Source organism: Miniopterus natalensis, chromosome 14 (genome assembly GCF_054644295.1).
Source record: "Miniopterus natalensis isolate mMinNat1 chromosome 14, mMinNat1.hap1, whole genome shotgun sequence".
NCBI lineage: Eukaryota > Metazoa > Chordata > Mammalia > Chiroptera > Miniopteridae > Miniopterus > Miniopterus natalensis.
The window spans coordinates 52,255,899-52,278,903 of record NC_142094.1 but is presented as its reverse complement, the minus strand read 5'-3'; the positions used below and the strand labels follow the sequence as shown (position 1 = coordinate 52,278,903).

At 43.4% G+C, this 23,005-nt stretch overlaps 1 protein-coding gene across 1 annotated transcript in view; it reads left to right on the top strand.

The window, feature by feature from the left end:
- The first annotated feature begins 13,533 nt into the window (after positions 1-13,533).
- SHTN1 (shootin 1) overlaps positions 13,534-23,005 on the top strand; it is an 81,222-nt gene continuing 71,750 nt past the window's right edge. Inside the window, exon 1 of the mRNA XM_087823978.1 lies at positions 13,534-13,620. Coding sequence (XP_087680104.1) covers positions 13,563-13,620 — 58 coding nt within the window. The 5' untranslated portion in view covers positions 13,534-13,562. The remainder of the gene's footprint in view (positions 13,621-23,005) is intronic.

Here is a 23,005-nt window from a genome sequence, read left to right as displayed (position 1 = left end):
TTACTTCCTGCCATCTGATACTCCCTAGATTTATATGATTGTCTCGAAGGTATCCTTTTATAGTTGCTGTGTTCCAATCCCGATTCCAACAAGTTGATGACTTCTAAGTGGATCCCGGTTTCTAGTTCTGACTCCTTTTGTAACATTTATCCCACAGCTTTGTAATTGCTTATTTGATGTTTTCTGCCTTATTTATGGTTGTAGTCCAAGTGTTAAGAATAGGGCCTGTTGTTAGGCCAATGGCCAGGAAATATATTTCTAGCATACCCGTTTCTCAGCGCTGCAGGTCGTGTGTGATAGGCGTTGCTCTGGCATCGAGGCCTCAGGAAATTCTGTTGAATTTTCAGAAAATAGCTGGAACATGGAAACAGGGTAGTGTAGGGAGGTAAGCTAATAAATGGCAGTGATGATGTTTGAACTAGGGCTTTCTGACCCAAATCTTGTGCCCCTACCATTATAGCACAGTATCTGGCCTTGAATTTGGGGGGAGCTCCAAATGTAAGTTAATTCCTTGATGTCCAGTTTCTTCTGACCTGTGAGAAGATTCCCGGTGGGATTTCTGTGCTAGTTGAGCAGAGGGCACAGCTCTCAGGATCTTTAGTGTCTGGAACCTTTTTACTAACAATACTTAAAATTTATGGTCAAGAAAGGTTTTGTTCTTACTGTGGGGTAAATAGTCTCACTTTCACCTGTAAATCATATAGCTCTCTTCATAGCAGAGACGATATAAGCTTTATTGCCCACCCTCGCCCTATAGGTTTTTTGTGAGGATTCAATGAGGCCTTGTAATGGGCTATAATGTAGCAGGTATTCAACAAATGATATCCAGCAAGTGTTTCACATTTAACTTGCTTATTTTTGTTAAGAATACAAAGTGTAGCTAAGAGGTAGACCAATGAAATGTTAGGCAGATAATTTGATGAGGGCACAGTGACTGAAAGGCAAAAGAGTTCTTCTGGAGGGAGCACTGCAACTCCGTATTAGTCGCTATCTGACCCTTTTTTGAGGTTAGTAGCAATGCAAAAGCTAAAGAGTGTTTGGAAGTCATTTAAACCTAAAGAAAGCCCACGAACCACCATTATACATCACCTACAGTTCGATTGAGAGAGAGAAACACGGTGCGCACATTAGCAGAGAGTGCTGTTTTTCAAATACAGCGTGGAATGTGTTCTGCAGAAGTAGGCCAATTGGTTGCTAGTGATTGTTAGGTTTCTCAGAAGCTTAAGTAGAGTGACTTGCCCTTTCTGTACAAAACCTATTGAAAAGGAAACAGTTATCTAGACATACACCAAAGTTTCAGGGGATATAACAGATTTCATCTTGAATATATATAATAATGATGTATTAACATAATGGGAACAATGCCAGCAGGCCTTGACCATTTTACTTAAGAATGCATTGTTTCTTTCAAATTGGAACCCTATGCTTAAAATTTATGCATAGGGTTTCAGACATTGAAGGCACCGTCTATTTTTTTTTTTTTTAATATATGTTTATTGATTTCAGATAGAGGAAGGGGGAGGGAGAGAGAGATGGAAACATCAATGATGAGAGAGAGTCATTGATCGGCTGCCTCCTGTATGCCCCCGACTGGGGATCGAGCCCGTAACCCAGGCATGTGCCCTGACCGGGAATCGAACCGCGATCTCCTGGATACTAGGTTGATGCTCAACCACTGAGCCACGCCGGCCGGGTGAAGCCACGGTCTTTTATGGAATCATCATGCAGAGATGTCCTGTCCTAGACACTGTACCGCACGAGGTTTCTGTTAGAGTTGCTACCGTTCCTCAGGTTCCTTTCCTCTTACTTCCCATACCATAAACAGTTTAAAACACCACAGCTTTCCATAATGGATTCCGGAAAGACCCATTAGGCTATGAAGCAGACTTCAAGGCAGTATCGGCATCATGGAAATCGTTATTGTCTGGCTGCAATGTGCTTGCTACCTTTTGTGTTCCCCGTTATCTGCTCAAGGTGAAGTTCTTGTGCATTGTATGAACTCTGGCGTGTTGCCTCGGTTGACTTACTGTAGGCAGCTGCTATATAGATAATTGAGGTTGGAAAGGCCTTACAAACCAATCGCTCTGGGTTTCTTAAGTCTTTGAAGTCACCTGCGTTCCAAGTTAACACAACGATTCAGGCCTTGCTATGATTAGAATATATGGCAGAGGGCCAGTTCGCAAACTATTCAGGCCAAAGACCCTGTTTAAAAAAATTATTGAGGATCATAAAGAGCTTTTCTTTAAGTATGTTATCCATCAACATTTGCTGTATTAGAAATTAAAACTGAAATTTTAAAATATTTACTTCATTTTATTAAAAATGCAATAATAAACCCACTATACGTTAACATGAGTAACATTTTAAAATGAAAAATAACTGTATCCATTTTAATTCCACTTTTTATTTGAGATAATTATAGATTCATATGAGTTGCAAAAAATAGTGTCAAGAGATCCCACGTATCGCTTACCCAGTTTCCCTCAATGGTGCAGTCTTGTCTTGCAAACTGTAGATAACATCACAACCAGGATATGGCCACGTATTCAGTCAAGATGCAGAACCGTTCCAATCCACAAGGGTTCTTCCATTGCCCTTTTACGGCCATATCGTTCCCCCACCCCCCAACCACCAGCCCCCTGCAACTAATCTGATCTCTATTTCTGATGAGGAAATCGAGACTCAGGGAGAGACTAAGAGACTTCCCTAGTTGAGAAAATAAAAAAACACATACAAGCTTCTAGGCTCCCGACTAGGCTTCTCCTCTCACTGCCTCTTCATAGCCGGCCATTGACTATGTTTTAAAGAAGGCGAAGTCCAACGTCTAACGGGCCTGCCTGTGTGAGACAGGACTGTCCACGGTAACGGCTGGGTATTACCCGGCCTGCATGTGTTAGGTTTACAGTAAAGAATTGCCTACTTTTTATTAACTGTCCTTTCAGATATATTAGTGACTGTCACACCTGAATTATAACAAAGAAGCACTAGAGTAATTCAATGTGGGCGGCACAATTCTTTGAAGAATAACTAGTTATAATTGGGGAGTCTGAACACATTTCGGAGTTGCACGTTTAATATGCAGTGTGGCTAATTGCACTGTAATTACAGTGTTTTAGAATGCCGTGCGAAGTGTTTAATCCCTTTCAGGTTCGCCTTCCAATCACTGGTCTGCCTTTTTTTTTCTCCCCCCCAGATTGATGAAGTCTGCCTCAGAGAAGGGGGTAGGTAACAAGATTGTGCCGATGTGTCTAATCAACGGGGCAAGTTGTAAAATGAATGATTTCTATCTGGAATTTATATTTAATCACAGCTACGTTCTCTTTATGAATGAGTGCTGATTAGTTAGTTGTCAGGATATGAACACAATAAAAGCTTTTATTTACCCGGATAAGTTATGCTGGGGTCATTATTTGGGCCTGATTGAGTTGATGGGGATATTTACATGACCTCAACACACAGACCCACTTACTTTTATTCATAACGTTAATTATATACTCCAAGAGTTCCTGTCATGCACTTATTTATGGTGTTTACTATTCAGGTTTGTTTATATGTGGGTGATTGTATGGTTCCCTTCCCTTTCACGGGACTATGCACCTTTTAAAGCTGCGAGAGGCACCTCTAGTCATAGAAACCTGATTTGCAGTAGTTTGTTCACACTAATGTGATGACATCTGATTCAAGAAAGGCAACTCAGCTTGCTTTCCGGGAGTTGGTTAAGATTACACCGTTGAGCTGACTTTCAGTAGTTTTCTTTAGCCTTCACGTATTTGCATATGCCTTTTCTGTGTCTCGAGTTTTATTTCTCTGCATAATCCCTGCAAACTACTATTCATCCTTCAAGACCTGGCTTGAAATTTCATTCCTCAAGGAAGCATAACCTAATTCTAGCAAAGAGAGTTAATTATTGCCTTCTTTATCTCGTTGCTGTATCTGAACATTAATACCATCACAGCCCCATCACACTGTATTGCAATTATCTTTTGATATTTTTTTTTGCTTTCATTAACAGATTGGTTTGTTGGAGAATGAGGGCTGTCTGGTATTTACCTCTCTTGTCCAAGTCTAATCCTGCCTGGTGCATAGTAGGTGTGTAATAATTTCTCACTGCCCAATGCTGTTGATTATTACTTTTTAAATTTCTTTTCATATTAAAAGACATTTTCTTAGAACAGTTTTAGGGTCACAGCAAAATCGAGAGGAAGGTAAAGAGATTTCCCATATACCCTTTGCCCCTACATGTGCATAGTCTCCCCCAATATCAACATCTCCCACCAAAGTGGTATATTTGTTATAACTGATCAACATCCATTGACACATAATCATCTAAAATCTATAATTTGCATCACAGTTCACTCTTGGTGTAGTACATTATATGTGTTTGGACAAATGTATAATTACATGTGTCCATCATTATAGTATCATACAAATATCATTCATTGCCATCGATTTTTATTGAGATATAATTGACATATATATGCCATTATGTTAGTTCTAATATATCCCATATATACATTATATTAGCTTCAGGTGTCCAACATAATGATTTGATATTTGTATATATTGCAAAATGATCACCACAATAAGTCTAGTTAACATTCATTACCATATAGAGTCATACAGTCTTATTTTTTTAATTAAATAACATTGGTTAATAAAATTATATAGGCTCAAGTGTACAGTTTTATAATTCATCATCTGTACATTGCACTGTGTGTTTACCACCTGAAGTCAAATCTTCTGTCACCATATACTGACCTCCGTAATTTACCCTTTGCTACCTGCCCCCTCCCACTCTCCCTCTGGAAACCACCCTGGTCTGTGTCTATCAGTTTTTGTCTTGTTTGTTTATCTGCTGCTTTCAGTTTTCTCTCCCACATATGAGTGAAATCATACGGTTCTTGACTTTTCCACCTGACTTCTTTTACTTCGTGTGATATCCTCGAGCTCCACCCATGTAGTCACAAATGGCGGTGTTTCACCTTTTCTTTTGGCCGCGTGGTGTTTCATCACATGTGCACCACTTCTTCATCCAGTCACCTCTCAAGGGACACTTGGGTTGTTTCCATGTCTTCGCCACCATGAGTAATGCTGCAAACATAGGGGCACATGTATCATTACGAATAAATGTTTTCCAGTGTCTTGGGTAGGTACCCAGAGGAAGGGTTGCTGAGTCTCATGGTAACTTCATTCTTGTATTTGTGAGGAGCCTCCGTACTGTTTCTATAGCGGCTGTGCCAGTCCACACGCCCACCGGCAGCGAACGAGGGTTTCTATCCCTCCACAGCCTCTCCAACACCTGTCCTTCCGTGTCTTCTGATGACAGCCCTTCTGAATGCCCCTTATCTCCATTCCCCTTTGCAAGTCCAGACCCTTACCCCACCTTTTATGCTTTGTTGTCACAAATTATCCCGATTTATACTGTGAATTCATTTCTGAGTTGCAGTAGCTATTGTCTTAGTTTCTTTTAAAAAAAATACTTTACCGCCCTACCCAGTTTGGCTCGGGAGCTAGAGCGTTGGTCTGTGGACTGAAGGGTCCTGGGTTCGATTCCGGCCAAGGGCACTTACTTCGGTTGTGGGCTCAATCCCCAGCCTTGTCAGGGTGTGTGCCGGAGGCAACTAATCGATGTTTCTTTCTCTCCCTCCCTTCCACTCTCTCTGAAAAACCAATGGAAAAAATATTCTCAGTTGAGGATTAAAAAGATAAAATCAAAAATGTTTTACCTCCTTGAACCTTCATGTCATATTTAGGTGTGTAATACCTTATTCTGGAAAAGGGTTGCAATATCCGGCTTCTGTCTGTCTGTCATCTTACTCATAGTTTTGTATCCTTTTGTCTTTTTGTTTCAGGTAGAATAACCCCCTTTAGTATTTCCTATAATAGAGGTCTTGTGGTTGTAAATTCCCCGAGCTTCCGTATATCTGGGAAAGTCTTTATTTCTCTTTCATATCAAAAGGATAACTTTGCTGGATGTATTACCCTTGGATGCGATTTCTTTCAATAGTTTGAATATTTGATTCCACTTTCTCCTAACTTGCAGGGTTTCTGCTAAAAAACCCAATGATAATCTAGTGCGATTTCCTTTTAGGTCACGGTCTTCTTTTCCCTGGCTGCCTTGAGAATTATTTCTTTGTTGTTGATTTTTGACAGTTTTAATACAGTGAGCCTTGGAGAAGGCCTTTTATAGATTGAGATAATTAGGTGTTCTGTTTGCTTCTTGGGTTTAAGGTGTAGCTCTTTCCATAGGTTTGGGAAGTTCTCATCAACTATTTATTTAAATAGGTTCTTTGTTCCCCTCTCCCTCTCTTGTCCTTCTGGTATACCCATTTTTCTTATATTGCTCTTTCTCTTTTTAAATATCTTTATTGACTTCAGAGAGGAAGGGAGAGGGAGAGAGAGAGATAGAAACATCAGTGATGAGAGAGTCATTGATCGGCTGCCTCCTGCACACCCTGACCGGAAATCGAGCCCCGATCTCCTGGGTCATATATAGGTGGATGCTCAACCGCCGAGCCACGCAGGGCTGGCCTATTGCGCCTTCTGATGAAGTCATATACTTCTCCTAGGGTCCTCCCTCCCTCCCTCCCTCCCTCCCTCCCTCTTTCTTTCTTTCTTTCTTTCTTTCTTTCTTTCTTTCTTTCTTTCTTTCTTTCTTTCTTTCTTTCTTTCTTTCTTTCTTTCTTTCTTTCTCTTTCTTCTTTCCCCTCAAGTCTCTCTCTTCTTTCATCTGGGTCATTTCTAGATTTTGATATCACGAATTCTTTCCTCCATCTGGTCAGTTCTATCTCCTAAGCTTGGTAGTTCATTCTTCACCTCCTTTACTGAGTTCCCCATCTCTAGAATTTCTTACTTGGTTCTATTTTAGTTTCAATCTCTTGGGTAAAGTACTCATTTTGTTTATTGCTTTTATTTCTGAGTTCATTAAACCACCTATCTGTGTTTTCTTGTATCTCGAAGTTTCTTAGAACTGCAATCTTGAATTCTCTGTCATTTAAATCACGTATTTCCATGTCTTTAAGTTTATTTTCTGGAGATTTTTCATTTTCTTTCTGAGCTGCGTCATCACCTTAGTTATTTATGACATTTGATGGGTTACTTCTCTGCCTAGGCATCTATGGGAATGGAATCTGCTTTTTTTTTAGAGTGGTACTTGTCTCTTTAGTGGGTTAAGAAGAAGTCTTTCTTTCTGTTTTCCAGTAGGTGGCACTGAAGTGCAAGTTTTTAAGTTTTTCTCCCAACTGCTCAGGCTTTTAGGAACTCTGAGGGGTGGTGGAAAATGTCCTGTATTCCCTGGGGAGGTGGGTGTTTCCCCTATGACCAGGTCATTTCGTCTCAGGGTACTACTTCCATAGAGGAATGTGGTGGGCAATGAGGTTCCAAGCCCATGGAACTCCAGCACTGTCCCCTGCAGTTCAGCGGCCATGTGTGGGGGCGGGGTGAGCTGGGAGAGGCTGGCTAGAGCATTGGGGGCTTTGTTCACCTCCTACTAATGCTGACTGGCAGACCTCAGTTGCCTCACCTCTGTATCTCCACCCTTGTCACTGAGGTTAACTGCAGCATGCACTTGCCACTTAGGGAAATACGCTTCTGTCTCTCTAGTGCTCAGGGCTGCAGATAATGTGCTCTGTAGCCTGACATTCACTGCTACAGCTTCTTCTGGAGCCTGCTGCTAACTCTGGGAGGGTGAGGGAAGACAAGCTCTAGAAGGATGAGGGGTGGCAGCCAGACTCTGTGGCTTTGTTTTTCTGCCTGGCAATTGTGGCCCCAGATAACTCTGGCCACACCTCTGCATTTTGTTTCTGCCCAGATCCCTGGGTTCAGCCACAATGTGTATGTATATGCCATATTTTGTTTATCTATTTACCAATTGATGGACATAGGGTTGATTTTACTGTTTGACAATATGAATAACACGGCTATGAACATTCATATAAAAGTTTTGTGTGAACATATGTTTTCAATTATCTTGGGTATATATATATGAGTGGACTTTCTGGGTCATATGGTAATTCTATGCTTAACTTTTTGAGGAGCTGTTTTCCTAAATTATTATGTCATTTTACATTCCCACTGGCAACGTGTGAAGATTCCAATTTCTCTACATTTCCCCCAGCAGTTGTTATGTCTGTCTTATGGCTGATAGTCATCTTAGTGGGTATGAAGTGATATCTCATTGTGGTTTTGATTTGCATTTATCCAAAGACTAATGACTAATTAGGAAAGATCATCAAGAACAAAAATATGTCATAGAGACCAAAGTTAAGATCATCTCTACCCTGGTATTCCCAATTACTATGTACTGACTTTTATATTTGCCCTTTACCAGAGATGTTTATTTCTTCATTTAGGTTTGAGATACTGTCTAGTGCCTTTAGACTTAAACCTGAAGGACTTCCTTCAGCATTTCTTGTAGGGCAGGCCTAGTGGTAACAACCTTCTTCAACTTTTGCGTATTTGGAAATTTCTTAGTATCTCTATCATCTTTAAAGGACAGTTTTGCTGGATATAGAATTCTTGGTTGGCAATTTTTAACTTTCAGGACTTTAAATATACCAGCCCACTGCTTCATGGTTTCTATGGTTTCTGATGAGAAATCTGCTGTTAATCTTATTGAAGATCTTTGTATGGAATGAATCACTGAATTTGAATGTGTAAATTCATCTTTAATCAAATTTCAGATCTTTTTAGCCATTGTTTTGTCATTTAAATTTTTAAATTTACTGTTTCTTTGTCTCTTTATGGGCCATTGATTTCATGTTTTAAACTGGCTGGTGTTGTATTTCAGGTCTGTAATTTTTGTTTAATTTTTTTAAAAAAATTTTTCCCATGTTTCATTTTGGTTTGTATGGTTTTGCTTCAAGATCACTGATTTTTCTTCTACATTTTCTAATTTGCTGTAAATCCTATAGGTGTGGGTGGGTTTTTTAAATTTTTTCATTTCTAATATTGTATCATCTCTTATAGTTCCACTGGAGTTTTTTTTTTATAATTCCCTTTTTTCTCCTCGTCTTGTTTATGTTACCCTTTATATCTTTTATATATATAACTTTGGTCATATTTATAAGCCTTATAATGTTGCTTATAAAGTCCTAGTCTGATAATTTCATTATCTGTCATTTCTTGTTTCTATCAACTGAATTATCTCCTTATTTTGGGTCATATTTTTCTGCTTCTTTGCTTACTGTAATTTTTGAATGCTGGATATTGTTAATTTTACATTGTGGAATATTGAACTGTGTTGTAATCCTTTAATGACTGCAACATTATATAATAAGACTGTTATCACTTTTATTGTTGTTCTTCTGTATGTAATGTGTATATTCTTTGGCTGCTTTTAAGACCTGAATGTTATGTTTAGCTTTTAACAGTTTGACTATGATGCCTATGCATGGTCTTTGTATTCCTGCCGCATTACTTATAAAGAGACAAATATTAGTAACAACTCAAATATCTAAGAATTTGAGAATGGCTAAGTATTCATCAATATAGTAGAAAAGCATTGAATAAATATGTAGATTATGTTGGTACAAAATAAAGTGTATACAAAATAATATTTATTGAAAGAACAAACTATTAACTATAGAGATATTTGAAAAATGAAAAATATTTGTAATAGAAACATAAATTTAAAAGTTATGTAAGTTGTGTATTAAGGTAAAATTTTCTTCATCTGAAAATCTGTTTTTCAATACAGCTGTATTGAAATACAATTAATATGCCATACAAGTCTCCTATGCAAACCATACACTTAAAGTGTATAATTCTAGCCCTGGCCGGGTGGCCCAGTTGGTTTCAGTGTCATGCTGTGCACCAGAAGGTTTTGGGTTTGATTCCTGGGCAGGGCACATGCCTAGGTTGCAGGTTCAGTCCCTAGTTGGGATGCATACGGGAGACAACCAATCAATGTTTCTCTCTCAAATCAATAAAAACCCATATCCTTGGATGAGGATTTTTAAAAAGTGTACAATTCTGTGGTTTTGAATATATTCACAGAGTTGTGCAACCACTGCTGCAAAAATGTTTAGAAAAATTTTATCACCTCAACAAGAAACCCCACACCTATTAGTAGCCACTTCCCATTTTCCCCAATGCCCTCAGTCCTAGATAATCAATCACTAATTAACTTCCTCTCTTTATAGATTTGCCTATTCTGGGTATTCTGTTAAAATGGGATCAAGGAATAGCTGGTGTTTTCTGACTGGCTTTTTTACCCACTTAGCGTAATGTTTTCAAAGTTCATCCATGCATTAATACTTTATTTCTTTTTATTGTTAAATAATATTCCAATGTTATCATTTTAAACATAATTAACATAATAAATAGCTCTGTATATAAAGCCTTTTAGGATAGACTCCCTAATATGAAGTTAATATTATGGGATCAAAGGAAATAAATTTTTTCCTGTCATATTTTGATTTTATTAATCTATATACCTCAAAATAGTACATAAATAATGTGATCTCACTTTAATTTCCTGAAAACACAGCACATATGAAAGAGAAAATTTTTCTGATCGCTGCTCTTTCCCACTCCACTCATTACCCTTTGGGCCTATTCATCTACTTTCAACTCCTAGAGGCAGTCATTATCCTGAGTTTGGTACCTGTCCTTCCAATGCATTTTTTTTTTTTTAGAATTATGTTTTTAGTTTTTATTTATTTAATTAATTAATTTTCATTTATTTTTGTTTAAAATATTACAGATGTCCCTTTTTTCCAATTCATTTTTTAAAAGCCTCTCCTTCCCCTCCTTCTGTATATGTATCTGTGTAGATACATACATCTTTAATGTTTTTTAATTACATGTTATTGGAGGTTTATAAATTTAATGTGATACCTGCAACGTAAGTCCCTATGTGCATTATTAAACAGAACAAAAACTAATTCTATTACTACTGTCCTTCCATCAATATTCATATCATATAAATAAACCATAGTGTAACGGGAGATCTGAATCCCAATAATTGACTCTAATAGCCATCCTAATAATTCATTCCATGCCCTAGAGATAATACCATATTGTATTTCAGGAGGCTATTTTAATTTCAAGGAAGGTAAACAGGATTAATTTCAAGGGGCTGCAGATTCAGTGTGGGACCAAAGCACTCAGTTTGATTGTAGATTTGATAATTAATTAACTCATTCTTAAACTCCAAAACTGCTACCTAATTACTATATAATTGAAGTAGACAATTAAGTCAGCCATTTAAAAATGGAACTTTGTGGATTAACCCAAATATTTAATGGGTACTCTGCTCATATTTGATTATGAGAAAATATTCTGATTTTTTATTTAGGTTTCAAGGAAGCCTCTGGTCACTGCCCAACAGTCAGGGTGACTGATCAGGTTTAACAGGTTTCCTGGCTATGGGGCAAAACCTAGGTAGCCATGATTTGTTACCCAAATCTCTTAATTTTTTTTTTCTGGAAAGAAATTATTTCTCTTTATACAAAATATCTGGTGGTAGCACATATCGTTCATATTTTCATGTAGTTGAGTCTGAATTGTCTTATGTCTCCTGGGCCTCTCTTAAACTTTGAGGATTAAAATTAATCTCAGAGCAAAGGCCATTTGATCACCTGGGGATCTTCACGACAGCTGATCTGCAACTGTCTTAAACTATCTGATGAAAAACTAGGGAAAGAATTGAGTAATAAGGCCCCCTACTGAATTTATTTTTAAAGTTTCAAAATTTTAACTCACTCTAAAAAGACTATACTGTCCCTTTATTTTTTTAAAAAAATGTAAATCCTTATGAGAGGATATTTTTCCCTTTGCTTTTCAGAGAGAGTGGAAGGGAGGGAGGGAGGGAGAAACATCAATGTGAGAGAGACACGTAGACTGGCTGCCTCCTGCAAGCGCCCCCACCGCCGGGCGGGGAGCCAACCTGCAACCCAGGTACCTGCCCTTGACCGGGAGTCCAGCCAACCGGAGACCCTTAGGTGCGTGGGTCCAGGCTCCAGCCACCCTGCCCTTTCAGATCACCCCACCACCGAATTGCCTGTGCTAAACTATTATATCACCTTTTGGGGGGGGAAAGCAGCGCTATTGCTTTTTCAAATTTGTTTCGAGTTACAATGTAGGAGGAGTATCTGACAGATGCTTGTTACAGCATTCACCTGTATCTCAGCCCCCACCCCACCTGCCACGGAGAGACCCACTCAGCAAGGGAAGCTTGGCATTTGCCTAAAACAGCAAGTGAGGGACCGGCAGAAGCCCTGCGCTGGTGTCGTCCCCACACTGAGTTATGGGGCTGAGAAAACCCAAGGTGTTCCCTAAGTCTAATTTAATTGGATTTATTTGGGATGCTTAATGGTCTGTGTGAAAGGATTGTGCCTGTTTGAGCTCCGTCATCAGCACCCACAGTCCCGCTGCCTCGGGCCTGTAACCTTAAGGAAACCCCCCCCATGGTACTCAGGTCTGCGTTCTGATGTAGTGTCTCCCTCTCCCAGGTCCAGCCCTACGGCTCCTCCTGGAGAGTCGGGGTCAGTCTCCCTCCCATTCCTTAGGTGAGGTTCGGAGGGCAGTAGGCTGACCGGAGACTCCCAGCCAGCCACTGGGGGCTGGGGGGAGCCATTCTGCAGCCTGGCAGGCCTGCCGCGCCCCTCTGCTCGGGTCCAGCCCCGGGTGGGTCTAAGCACCAGGAGGGCAGTGCCCCGGGACGTGCGCTGGGCTGGGCTGCGCTCCGCCGGGCCGCGCTGCCAGGGGCTTGACCTTGGACACCGGGGCTACGGTGGCAGCCTCGCTGAAGGTCCTCCCATCACGAACCAGTGGTCCGCGAGGATCCGGGACCCACGTGCCGCAGGGCCCACGTTCTGACCACCGCGGCCGCAGGGAGGCTGGAGAAAGCCAGCCGAGGCCCTGGGCACTGGGCACTGACCACCACGCCCGCCTGGCTCACCACGTGGCCACTTAACGGGCCGGATTGCTTTTCAAGGTGCAAAACCTACACCCCTGACCTGCCCCTGCAGCGCCTGGGTCTCCCCGCGCCGCCCCCAGAGTCCACCGAGCGAGAGCCGGGAAGGAGCCCGCGCCGCCCCGCGCTCCGTCGGAGGCCCGCGGGGACCCGCCCCGGGGCCGCGTTCAGACAGGCGCCCGGGTCCGAGCCCGGGTTCGTCGCGAAGGCGCCTCTCGAGGTCCGAGGGGTGGGGACTGGGCGGAGAAAGGTGCGCGAGAGCGAGCCGGGGGGCGGCGCGCGCCCCGCACTCCCTGCGCCAGCGCGGCCCGCGGCGCGGGCACCCGCGGGGGACGCCGAGCCGCAGCCGCCACCGAGGCCGGGGGAGGGCGGCGGCCGCGGGGCCCGCGCGGTCCCTCCCCGCCCCCATCCCGGGCGCGCCGGCGGCGGGCGCGGCCCCGCCCGCAGGTGCGGCGCCCGGGCGGCCGGGGAGGTGCGCGGGGCGGCCCCGCCGTGCGCTCCGCGCCGGGAGGAGGAGCGGGCGCGAGTCCAGCTTCCGGGTGGCGGAGCGCACGCCGCCGGCGCCGCGGTCCTCCCGCCCCGCCCCTCCCCGCGCACCCTCGCTCTCCCGCCTCGCTCCGCATTCCCGACCCCACCTGTCAAAATGAACAGCTCGGACGAGGAGAAGCAGCTGCAGCTCATCACCACCCTCAAGGAGCAAGGTAGGCGGGCGCGCGGCCGCCAGGTGCGGGCAGGCGCGGCCCGGCGCGGGGACGGCTCCCGGGCGCAGGCTCTCGGGCGCGGGGAGGCCGGGCCGCGGGCGTCGCGGCCGCGTGGTCACCCCTGCAGCTCCGTTCCCCGCCGAGAAGCGTGCCCCGCGCCCCGCGCGCCTTGGCCAGCCCAGGGCCGAGGGTGACGTGCGGGTGCCGGGCAGGGGCGGCCCCGGCAGTGCGGGAAACGCCACGCGCCGGTTGCTTTCGCTGGCGACCTGGGGGGTGGGGGGAAGGGACTGGGACTCGGCGCGGATTTGGCCCACGATGCCCCGTTCCAGGCGGGGTTGGCGCGCGCGGCTGGTCCCTGGGGGGCGGAGGGTGTGGGCAGCTCCGCCGCCCGCGCGCTCGGCCCCACCCTTGCCCTCGGCGCGGGGAGGCCTGCGGCGCGCCGCTCCCCTGGCGGGTTTGCTCCAGTTCCTCCTCGGGTACCCAGCTGGGATCTCCAGGCCACGATATGTTTTATCACTTCCCATTTTTAGCATTTTATTAGTCAGCGAAACAACACCGCGCCGGCGTCTGGCTTCCTGAATTAAGACCTGGCTCTCCTCGGCTGGAAAGCCAGGCCGTGCACAGGCGTTTCCACACGGCCTGGCATTTGGATGATTGCCCCTTAATCAAGGATTGTTTTAATCGAGGCTTTTCATCACTTGCCACACTTCTGAACAAAGCCAAGGTAATGTGAGCATAACACTTTTTAAATTTGAAATGGCTATTACCCTGACCAAAGGGTGGCCTGAGAGTATGGGTCAAGAAACAGAGGAACCATACAAATTTAGGAAGTGAAAACATGTAGGAACTTGTGCTTTTCTGACTAACTTGCTGCATGGCCATTGTGTGGAAGGGCCACGTAGGGCCCCCTCTCTGTGGCTAATCCTTGGTGTTTAGGCCCAGCTCTTTCACTTCTCTTTGCTGGGCTCATCAACTCTGTGAACTTGGAGGAGTCGGTATCCTTTCCAGGGGTCTTATGGTTAATTAATCTCACCTGACTCAAGGCTAGGGCTATACCAGATGATTTCATGAGACCCTGCCCAGGGCTATGACCTGTCTGTTGCTCCTTAAAACTAGCAAGGGTACCATTTGCAAGGGAATGTGAATCCCTCTGGGTACCTTTATCCCTCTGGAGTACACACTCCTGGAAACAAATCTGTTTGCTGTTTACTTTGTGAGCTTGTTTACTGGGTGACTTTTGGGGAAATTCTTTAACCAGACTGAAGTGGTCAGAACACATTCCTCTGTGGTATCTAGGAAGTGTTGGGTGAACTCCCATTGTAGATTAGCTCAAGGTCATAAAGTCAAAGGCATCCTTGAACCTGGTGGGTGGACAAAATGCCTCTATCTGGAATTTTTCAAGTGTTTTTAGTGAAGGGCTGGATTCTATTAGTATTTTTAAAATTTCTAATAACAGCCCCCCAGAAACATAAAGCCTTTTTTATTCAAGTATAGTTGATATGTAATATTAGTTTCGATGTACAACATAGTGATTCAACGCTTATATATCTCATGATACAATCACAGCGATAAGTCTAGTAACCATCTGTCATTCTACAACGTTATTATATTATTGACTATATTCCCTGGGCTCTATACATTATATTCCTGTGCCTTATTTATTTTATAACTAGAGGTTTGTTCCTCTCGTTCCCCTTTACCCTTTCACCCACCCCTGAAGACTCTTAATTCAAATTACAAATATTTTTTCTAGGATAGATTCTTAGAAATGAAATTGGTAGATTAGAGGGTATGTGCACACAAAGTTTTGCTTGCTTGACATTGCAAAAGTGCCCCCAAAATGGCTGTACCAGTTCACATTTCCCCCAGCAGCACGCATGAAACCACACGCTGCTCAGCACTCACCAACAGCCTGACAAGTTTCTTAATTGTGCCCATCTGATGAACAAAAGTGGTACCTTTAAAAATTTCGTATTACCTGGTTCTCAGTGAGGTTTGAAATCTTTTTAGATGTTCATTGACCATTGAGGTTTCATCATCTTGCTCCTTCCTTTGTGAGCTTTAAGTCTGGAATTTGAACCCATTCCCCAGGAGGGAGTTCAGAAGGAAGGTTCCTCTCTACCCTGACTGGCAGAGCTGACAGCAGCCTCCCCTAGTGTGAAGCCTTCAGTGGTGCGGTGAATAAAGTTGCTTTTGACAAAAGTTGTGAAATGTAATGACGGAGTCTGTCATAATATGAACAATCTCTAATTTATACTTACCATTTCCTAAGCTCTGTGTCTTAGCAATCACACCCACTTCTGAATTACTTCAAAACATTGTATGTTCCCTTCTAGTGAATGGTATAATTAGCTATATTATGTCTTTCCAGAAAGTTATATTATGTCCTTTAAAAAAAAAAATTAGCCAGTGTGCGATTGCTTATGTTCAAGCAGATGTTGAGGTAATGAGGTAATTCTCCTTTTGTCTTTTTGGGGGCTTTATTTTATTGGACTGATTGACATCTCTAATGCACTGAGAAATGGCAACTTGGGATACTATTTCCAATGCATATTTCCTAGCTACGAAAGTGGACATTTCCCTTACAAAACATCATACAATTTTCTCCCCTTCCAGAATTCTGTTGGGAAATGATAGACTTAGCTGGGCATTTGTTTAAGGTACATGATTTTCTTTGTAATTTATGCAGTGCACATGCATTGAATATTCATAGCCAGGCACTGTGCTAGGCATCAGAGAGAGAGAAATGAATAAAATCTTGTCCCTGCTGCTGAGGAGCCCCTGCTGTAGAGATGGTGGCAGGCCTGTAAATTGCAGGAAGACTGTCTCATTGATCTAGTTTGGGTCATGTGTTGAAGTCCTTTGGCCAGGGAAGGGCAGGGCACCTTGATTGGCAGCCCCACAGAGACCAATGGATTTGGAGCAGTTGTCCACAAAGGAATGGCCTGTCACGACCAGAAGGGGGGATGCAGGCTGGGGAGACGCAAACAATGGCTGTCCACTGGACCGGTCAACATAGTAATGTTGTGTCATTTGGAACTTGTTGAGGAAGTTCTGAAGAGAGTGATTGTCACTTAACTGTAAGGATGTTCGTACATAATTCCAAAACAACAACAAACAACACAAAAGTTACGGGCTGTTCCCGAGCTAACACTATTTGAAACGGACTTCCTATGGTGAGGCAATTGGTTTCAAAGCAAGGTAACCTCCTTTTATCTTTACTTACTAGTATTTTCCTCAAGACTTTTGAGTTAGTGCTTAAGGTTCAGATGGAAATTTAGTCAAGCTTATTCTTGGAGCTGAAGTAGTCGTTAAAGGAGGCCCCTTGACGTCTAGGTTAGGAAGTGGCTGGAGCATTATTTGACCAAAAAAGGGCTGAAACTGTTGGCCATACAACGACCCTGTAAGTCTGGAAAAGCTGAAGCACTGTCAGTGTTGGATCCGTACAGAGTTGGTCACCAGCTTCTTCTGTGAATGACCAGAGACATATTTCAAGCCCTGTGGGTCATATGGTTTTTGTTGCAAACCAGTGTACTTATTAAAAATGCAATTTCCTCTTAAAGTTGGTTAGCCACTGCTGAAGAGTCATCCATTGGGCAACCCTCCACGAGATGGAAACGCAGTACCAGCTAAGGAACTACACCTTCTAGTCAGAATTTCACTGTTCATTTAACACTCCCATTACATAGATAAAATAGTAAATTTATGTCCATGGGAAAAAGGTAAGCATCTAAGGTAAAAGTACAATGACCTATTCCATCTAACTCATTGTTTCTCAGTATTTATTTCATTATACTCTCTTAAGGAGTCTTTTTATCCATCCCCTCCCCCCCCATCAGTTCCCCTCCCTGTAAAATTTTAATGCCACAGATATGTAGTACATCTTTTTATGTACTATGATCCTTTGGAGGGTACAAACCACAATAAAATCTAAGATTATATCATTCTCAGATTAGAAGAACAGGACTCCTGGGGGGAATGGCTGATTCTAGGACTGGGGTGGCTGAGGCAGGAAATAGATATGATGAGCCTGGAGCATCTTGTACCAGAAATTGAGGAAGTCGCCAAACAAATAAGCCCACAGGCAGGAGAGACAAGAACCAACTGAAAGAACTTCCAGTGGCCAAAGATGGAACAATTTGAACAACAAAATATTAGATTATGACCCAAAGTATGAAACAGATATTCTTGAGTCCATACTGATAAAAATAAATGAATAGACAGGGAGAAGGGACAGATCTTCTGTACAAACAATTCCAAATAATGTACGTAGATAGTCCTGCTCCAAGAGGTGGACATAGTGCCCTGTTCCTTCCGTGTGGGCTGCATATTGTGGCTTCCCTCCAAAGAGACAGCATGGACAGGGCAGAACCACCACTTTACAGTGGAGAAACCTGACAGAACCTCTGCTGGGTGATCAAGGTCAACTTCAGTGGTGAGTTAAGTCATGTGGAGAGTATGCACCTTTTTTTTTTTTCTGGGAGATGTGGTCATTTTGTTTCCAGCCTCCAGGAGGATAGTATGTACCTCTGATAAGAGGCGATGAGAATGGCACTTTACCTGTGGGTCTCCCCCTAAAAACCCGTAGCCCGTAAGGCTAACCATGAGGAAAACATCAGACAAATCCCAATTGAGGGACATTCTACCAAGTACCTGCCTGGGACTCCTCAAAACTGTCAAAGTCATCAAACACAGGACAAGTCTGAGAAACTGTCCCAGCCAAGAGGTGTCTAAGGAGACATGACAACTGAATGTAATGTGGTATCTGGATGAGATCCTGGATCAAAAATAGAACATTATGGAAAAACGTAAGGACTTATGAATCAAGTATGGATTTGCTCATGATAACATGTAGGTATCGGTTTATTAATTGTAATAAATGTACCATACCAAGGTAGGGTGGTGATAATAGTAGGAACTGGGTGTAGGGTGTATGGGAACTCTGTACTATCTTTGCAGTTTTGCTGCAAATCTAAAGCTTATAAAATGAAAGTTCATTGAAAATAGTGCTGCTTACATTCTTGTACACGTATATCTGTAAATGCAGCTGTAGGACAGATTCTCAAAGCTGGACTAGTTGGATCCAAAAAGTATGTGCATTTTAAATTTTGGTGTGCTGTAGATTTTATTCTGTCAAGCTGTAACACAGTCAGGCTTTGCTTTAAAATATGGAAGGAAGACAGCTTTTGTTTTTCTCTGCTTACCATGCTGGCTAAGCATTTTCAACATTAAAACACGAGTTCTGAAATTTGTATATGGTGCAATGAACAGTCACATATTAGGATCCTTTCAGTTAAAATCTTCTGTGGCACAAATCAGCGTGTGACTCTGACATTCATATGTTTGTTGTAAATAAGACTTTCTGGGAGCAGTTTTAGACTTACAGAAAAATGGAGCAGAAAGTACAGAGAATTATTACATGCCATCCCCGCCCCCCATTTTCCCTGTCATCATCATGTATTAGTGCAGTGCATTTCTTAGAAGTGATGAACCATTATTGACATTTTATTATTAACTACTGAAGTTCATAGTTTACATTAGGGTTCATGCTTTATCGGGGAGGGGCAGGACCTTTTTTCTGCCAAGGGCCATTTGGATATTTATAACATCATTGGAGGGCCATACAAAATTATCAACTTAAAAATTAGGTATGAAAAAAGCTCTTAGATTTACTGCATTTTGAGCCCCACCTGCGGTTGCATTGGCAGGGCGAGACGCTCTGGACGCTCCCCACCCCTGCTTTATATTGTACATTCTATGTTTTTGACAAATGTATGACCTGTATCTACTCTTACATTTTTATGCCGAATAATTTCACTGCTCCAAAAATTTCCTCTCTTCTACCTATTCATCGCTCCCTCCTTACCAGTGAACTCCTGGCAACTACTGATCCTTGTACAAGCTCCATAGTTTTGCCCTTTCCAGAATGTCATACAGTTGGAATTTTACAGTATTTAGCCTTTTTAGATTGGCTTCTTTCACTTAGTTACATCCATGTCTTTTTCCGGCTTGATAGCTCATTTCTCTTTATCGCTGGATAATACCATGTTGTATGGACGTACCATAGTTTGTTTATCCACTCACCTGTTGGTGAACATCACCATTGCTTCCAAGTTTTGGCAATTCCGAGTGAAGCTGCTATGGACATTCGTGTGGTGGTAGGGAATGGGGAAAGGGAAGCGAATAGTCCTACAGTAAGGTCTTAGTCTTTTAGGGAGCCTGTGCCCCTGGGCTGTGACCTTCACAAGGGCCTTTCAGTTTTGTTGTTTCTCTCCTTACCTGAGATGGGAATGCTGGAGGGGGCTGGAGTTGGGTTAGTACCTTCCCCCAAGTCCGGTAGGCTCTAGTAAAATAATTTCTCTTGAGGGCAGGCCTGTTAAGAACAGAATGCCCTGAATATATTTCAGAATGGCTACTTCCCCCCTCCCTGGCCAGAAGCAGTGGTGAAATTTTCTCTGATACGCACTGCGAGGCCCTGCGAGCACTGTTGGAGGTAGAACTCAAAAAAGTGTGGGACCCTCCCAAGACTGGCCCATCTCCTGAGGTTCTTAGCTCTCAGACTTGTTAGAACTGAGCTTCCAGCAGTTGGTCATTACAGTTCAGGTTTCCCTGCCTTGGTTAGTGAGCAGCTTCTGTACCTTGGCTGCTACTCTAGTTAAAGCTGTGGTCCTCTGTATCTGCTCGATTGCCTCTCCAGTTTTTGGAGTAGCGATTTGCCCTCAATCCTCTGATAAATATAAGAAGAGTTGTTGATTTTCAATTTGTTCAGCTTTTTTGTTGTGGTGAGGATGAGGTGTCATTTTACAGGTTTCTTACATACTAGACCAGAAGCCAAACTTATGTACTTTGAAGTTACTCAGTTTCTTCCCTTTCTGTTGGTTAATTTGAAATCATTAATATAGTTTGTCGTGAGTACTTCTTAAGCGTCATTAATTCATTAACACCCAGCTATGTATTCTACCAAGTGGTACGTGAATTTCAGGCTCAGCATAATTTATTTTCAGATGTGAAATCTGTCACCTTCATTTTTTGATCAGTTTTCCAGCAGTGTTTTCCCTGACGTTTCTGATGCTTCAATTAACAAGTGAGGTATAAGTGACTTGTCTTTCTACTCTGGCTGTAAGAGCAGGACCCACTGGGATGTGCGCAGAAGGGAGTCCTGTCCTAATTGCACATGATCTGTTATGACTCACATCCCCACTCCCCACGAGTAAGTGGTGTCCAAGAGCCTCAAAGATGCAGACTCTGGATGAGAAAGCTGCATTAGGAGAGCTCATGAGGCAGTGTTTTCTGGTTATATTTGATGGCTCTTTAAAGCTTCATTTTTATTAAGTGACATATGACGAAGAGACCCTTTCAATACAGGGAGGAGAGCATGCTTTCTCATGGTTTGTTCATGTGAAGACTTAGATCCATTCTCCTTGGTACGTCAACACCCCTTTATCAAGTGCCTCCTGTGTGTCAGGCGCTGTGCTAGATGTGGGCGTCTGGATGCCTAGAGACACACGCCCCACCCTCGAGGCCTATTTCTGGCCCAGCGCGTTAGCACGTTGTACACGGTCACGCTCAGCAGTGTTTTTCACATGAATGAGCGGGAATCAGTAGAGTGGTTCTGCCTCCATGGTTTCTTACTGTGGGATTTGACTCTCAGTCTTTAAAATGGGGATGTTACTACTGGGCTTAATTGCCCTACATCACAGATGGACATGAACCAGCCACTGGTTCAGCATAGGCATGGTCTCTGTGCTTGGTGCTCTGCTGGGTGTGAGCAGTGAGTCGAGGAGAGAGCAAGAAGGCAGACCTATGCTCAGATAACTCATAACGTCACATGTAGATGCCCTACCCAGTAGAGATGTGAACAGTGCACCCTGGTAATATTAGAAATACAAAGGCTGGGTTTTGCCTGAGTTTATGGGGTGGGTTTCGTAGAAGAAATGACAGTTGAAATGCGTAAAAAGCACCTGAGTATTGAAGGCCTGAGAGGGTTCAGGGAAGCATTCGGACTTTGGGTTGTGGTCTCTGAGGCTGAATGGTGGGGTGCAGGGGGAGAGAGTGGGGTCCTGACATCTTGAGGGCTTTTAAATAAGAGAGTGAAATGACCGGATTGTTTTGTTACTGTGCTATCTACCTTGCAAAGAATGAACTTGGGCTAGAGGGAGGGTAGAGGCTAGAAAAGAAGGTTTTGCCGTTATTAAGGGTCGGAATTAGGGCAGAGGTGCTGGCTGTAGGGAAGGGCAGATTGGAGAGTCCTTTGAGGAGATCTGAGCAGTTTGATGATCTTTTGGAGGTGGGAGCAAGTAGGAAATCAAGGGTGATCCTGAGGTGCTAGCCCGAGGACCAGGTGGGTGATGACACCAGTGGAAGGAGATCCTGCGCACAGGAAGCGGGAGGTTTCAGTGAATGACAGTCCATGAAGTCACTTTCCAACCTGCTGAGTTTGAGGACAGAGATGTCCAGAATAGTTCTGTCCAGTAGAACTTTCTTCTCCTGTGATAGGGATGTTCTGTGTCCACTGTCCACTGTGGTGGCCACTAGCCACTTGTAGCTATTGAGCACTTGAAGTGTGGCTCATGCTACTTGAAGGACTGAATTTTAAATTTAAATAACTTAAACGTAAGCAGCCACATGTGGCTAGTGGCTACCATATTTGACAGTGCAGGTCTGGAAGGTATTGGTTGGAAATGCTGATCTGGAGCTAATGCTAGAGATGGGGTGACTAAACCTACCTGGGACTGAGAGTTCCCAGGCCAGCTGACTGCTTTGAGCCTAGCCAGAGGTGTTACCGGTCTGTAGTTATCAAGTTTAATTGTTGTGTTTCTGAAACAACTAGGTATACTCCGTTGCCTCCTGGACTGGCTATGGTATGATTTGCAGCTTGGAAAGAAAACTCCCTGTCTTGGAATTTAGGGAGTTAGGAAATAGAAAACCAGCGTGATTCTTGAAACACGTGCTCTGCCTGACACTCGCCTCATTTTCTCCGCATCTTCTGTTTTCTTCCGTCCTTGACTCCTAGGTGGTGATTCCCCTCCTTGGCTGCACATCACAATCACCTGGGGTGCTCACTTCTAAAAATATATGGATTCCCAAAGTCTCCCCTAGACTGGTTAAACCAGAATCTTGGGTTAGGGACGGGTGGAGAGGGGGGGCCAGACACCTGTATCATTTAAACGCTTCCCGGATGACTCTGATGTGCAGCCAGAATTGAAAAGCACAGCTCTTGGATATGCTTCCAGTTCTTTGCCAGACTACGGTTGGTCTTCAGCCCCCGCTCTCCGCTTACCTGGTGGAGGACAGTAGTGCCTAGGGTTTCAGAGATTTTCTGCCGGGCCGTCTCTCAGACCAGATGTGACAGAAGCAAGCCCCAGGCCGAGGGCCTTAGAGAGCA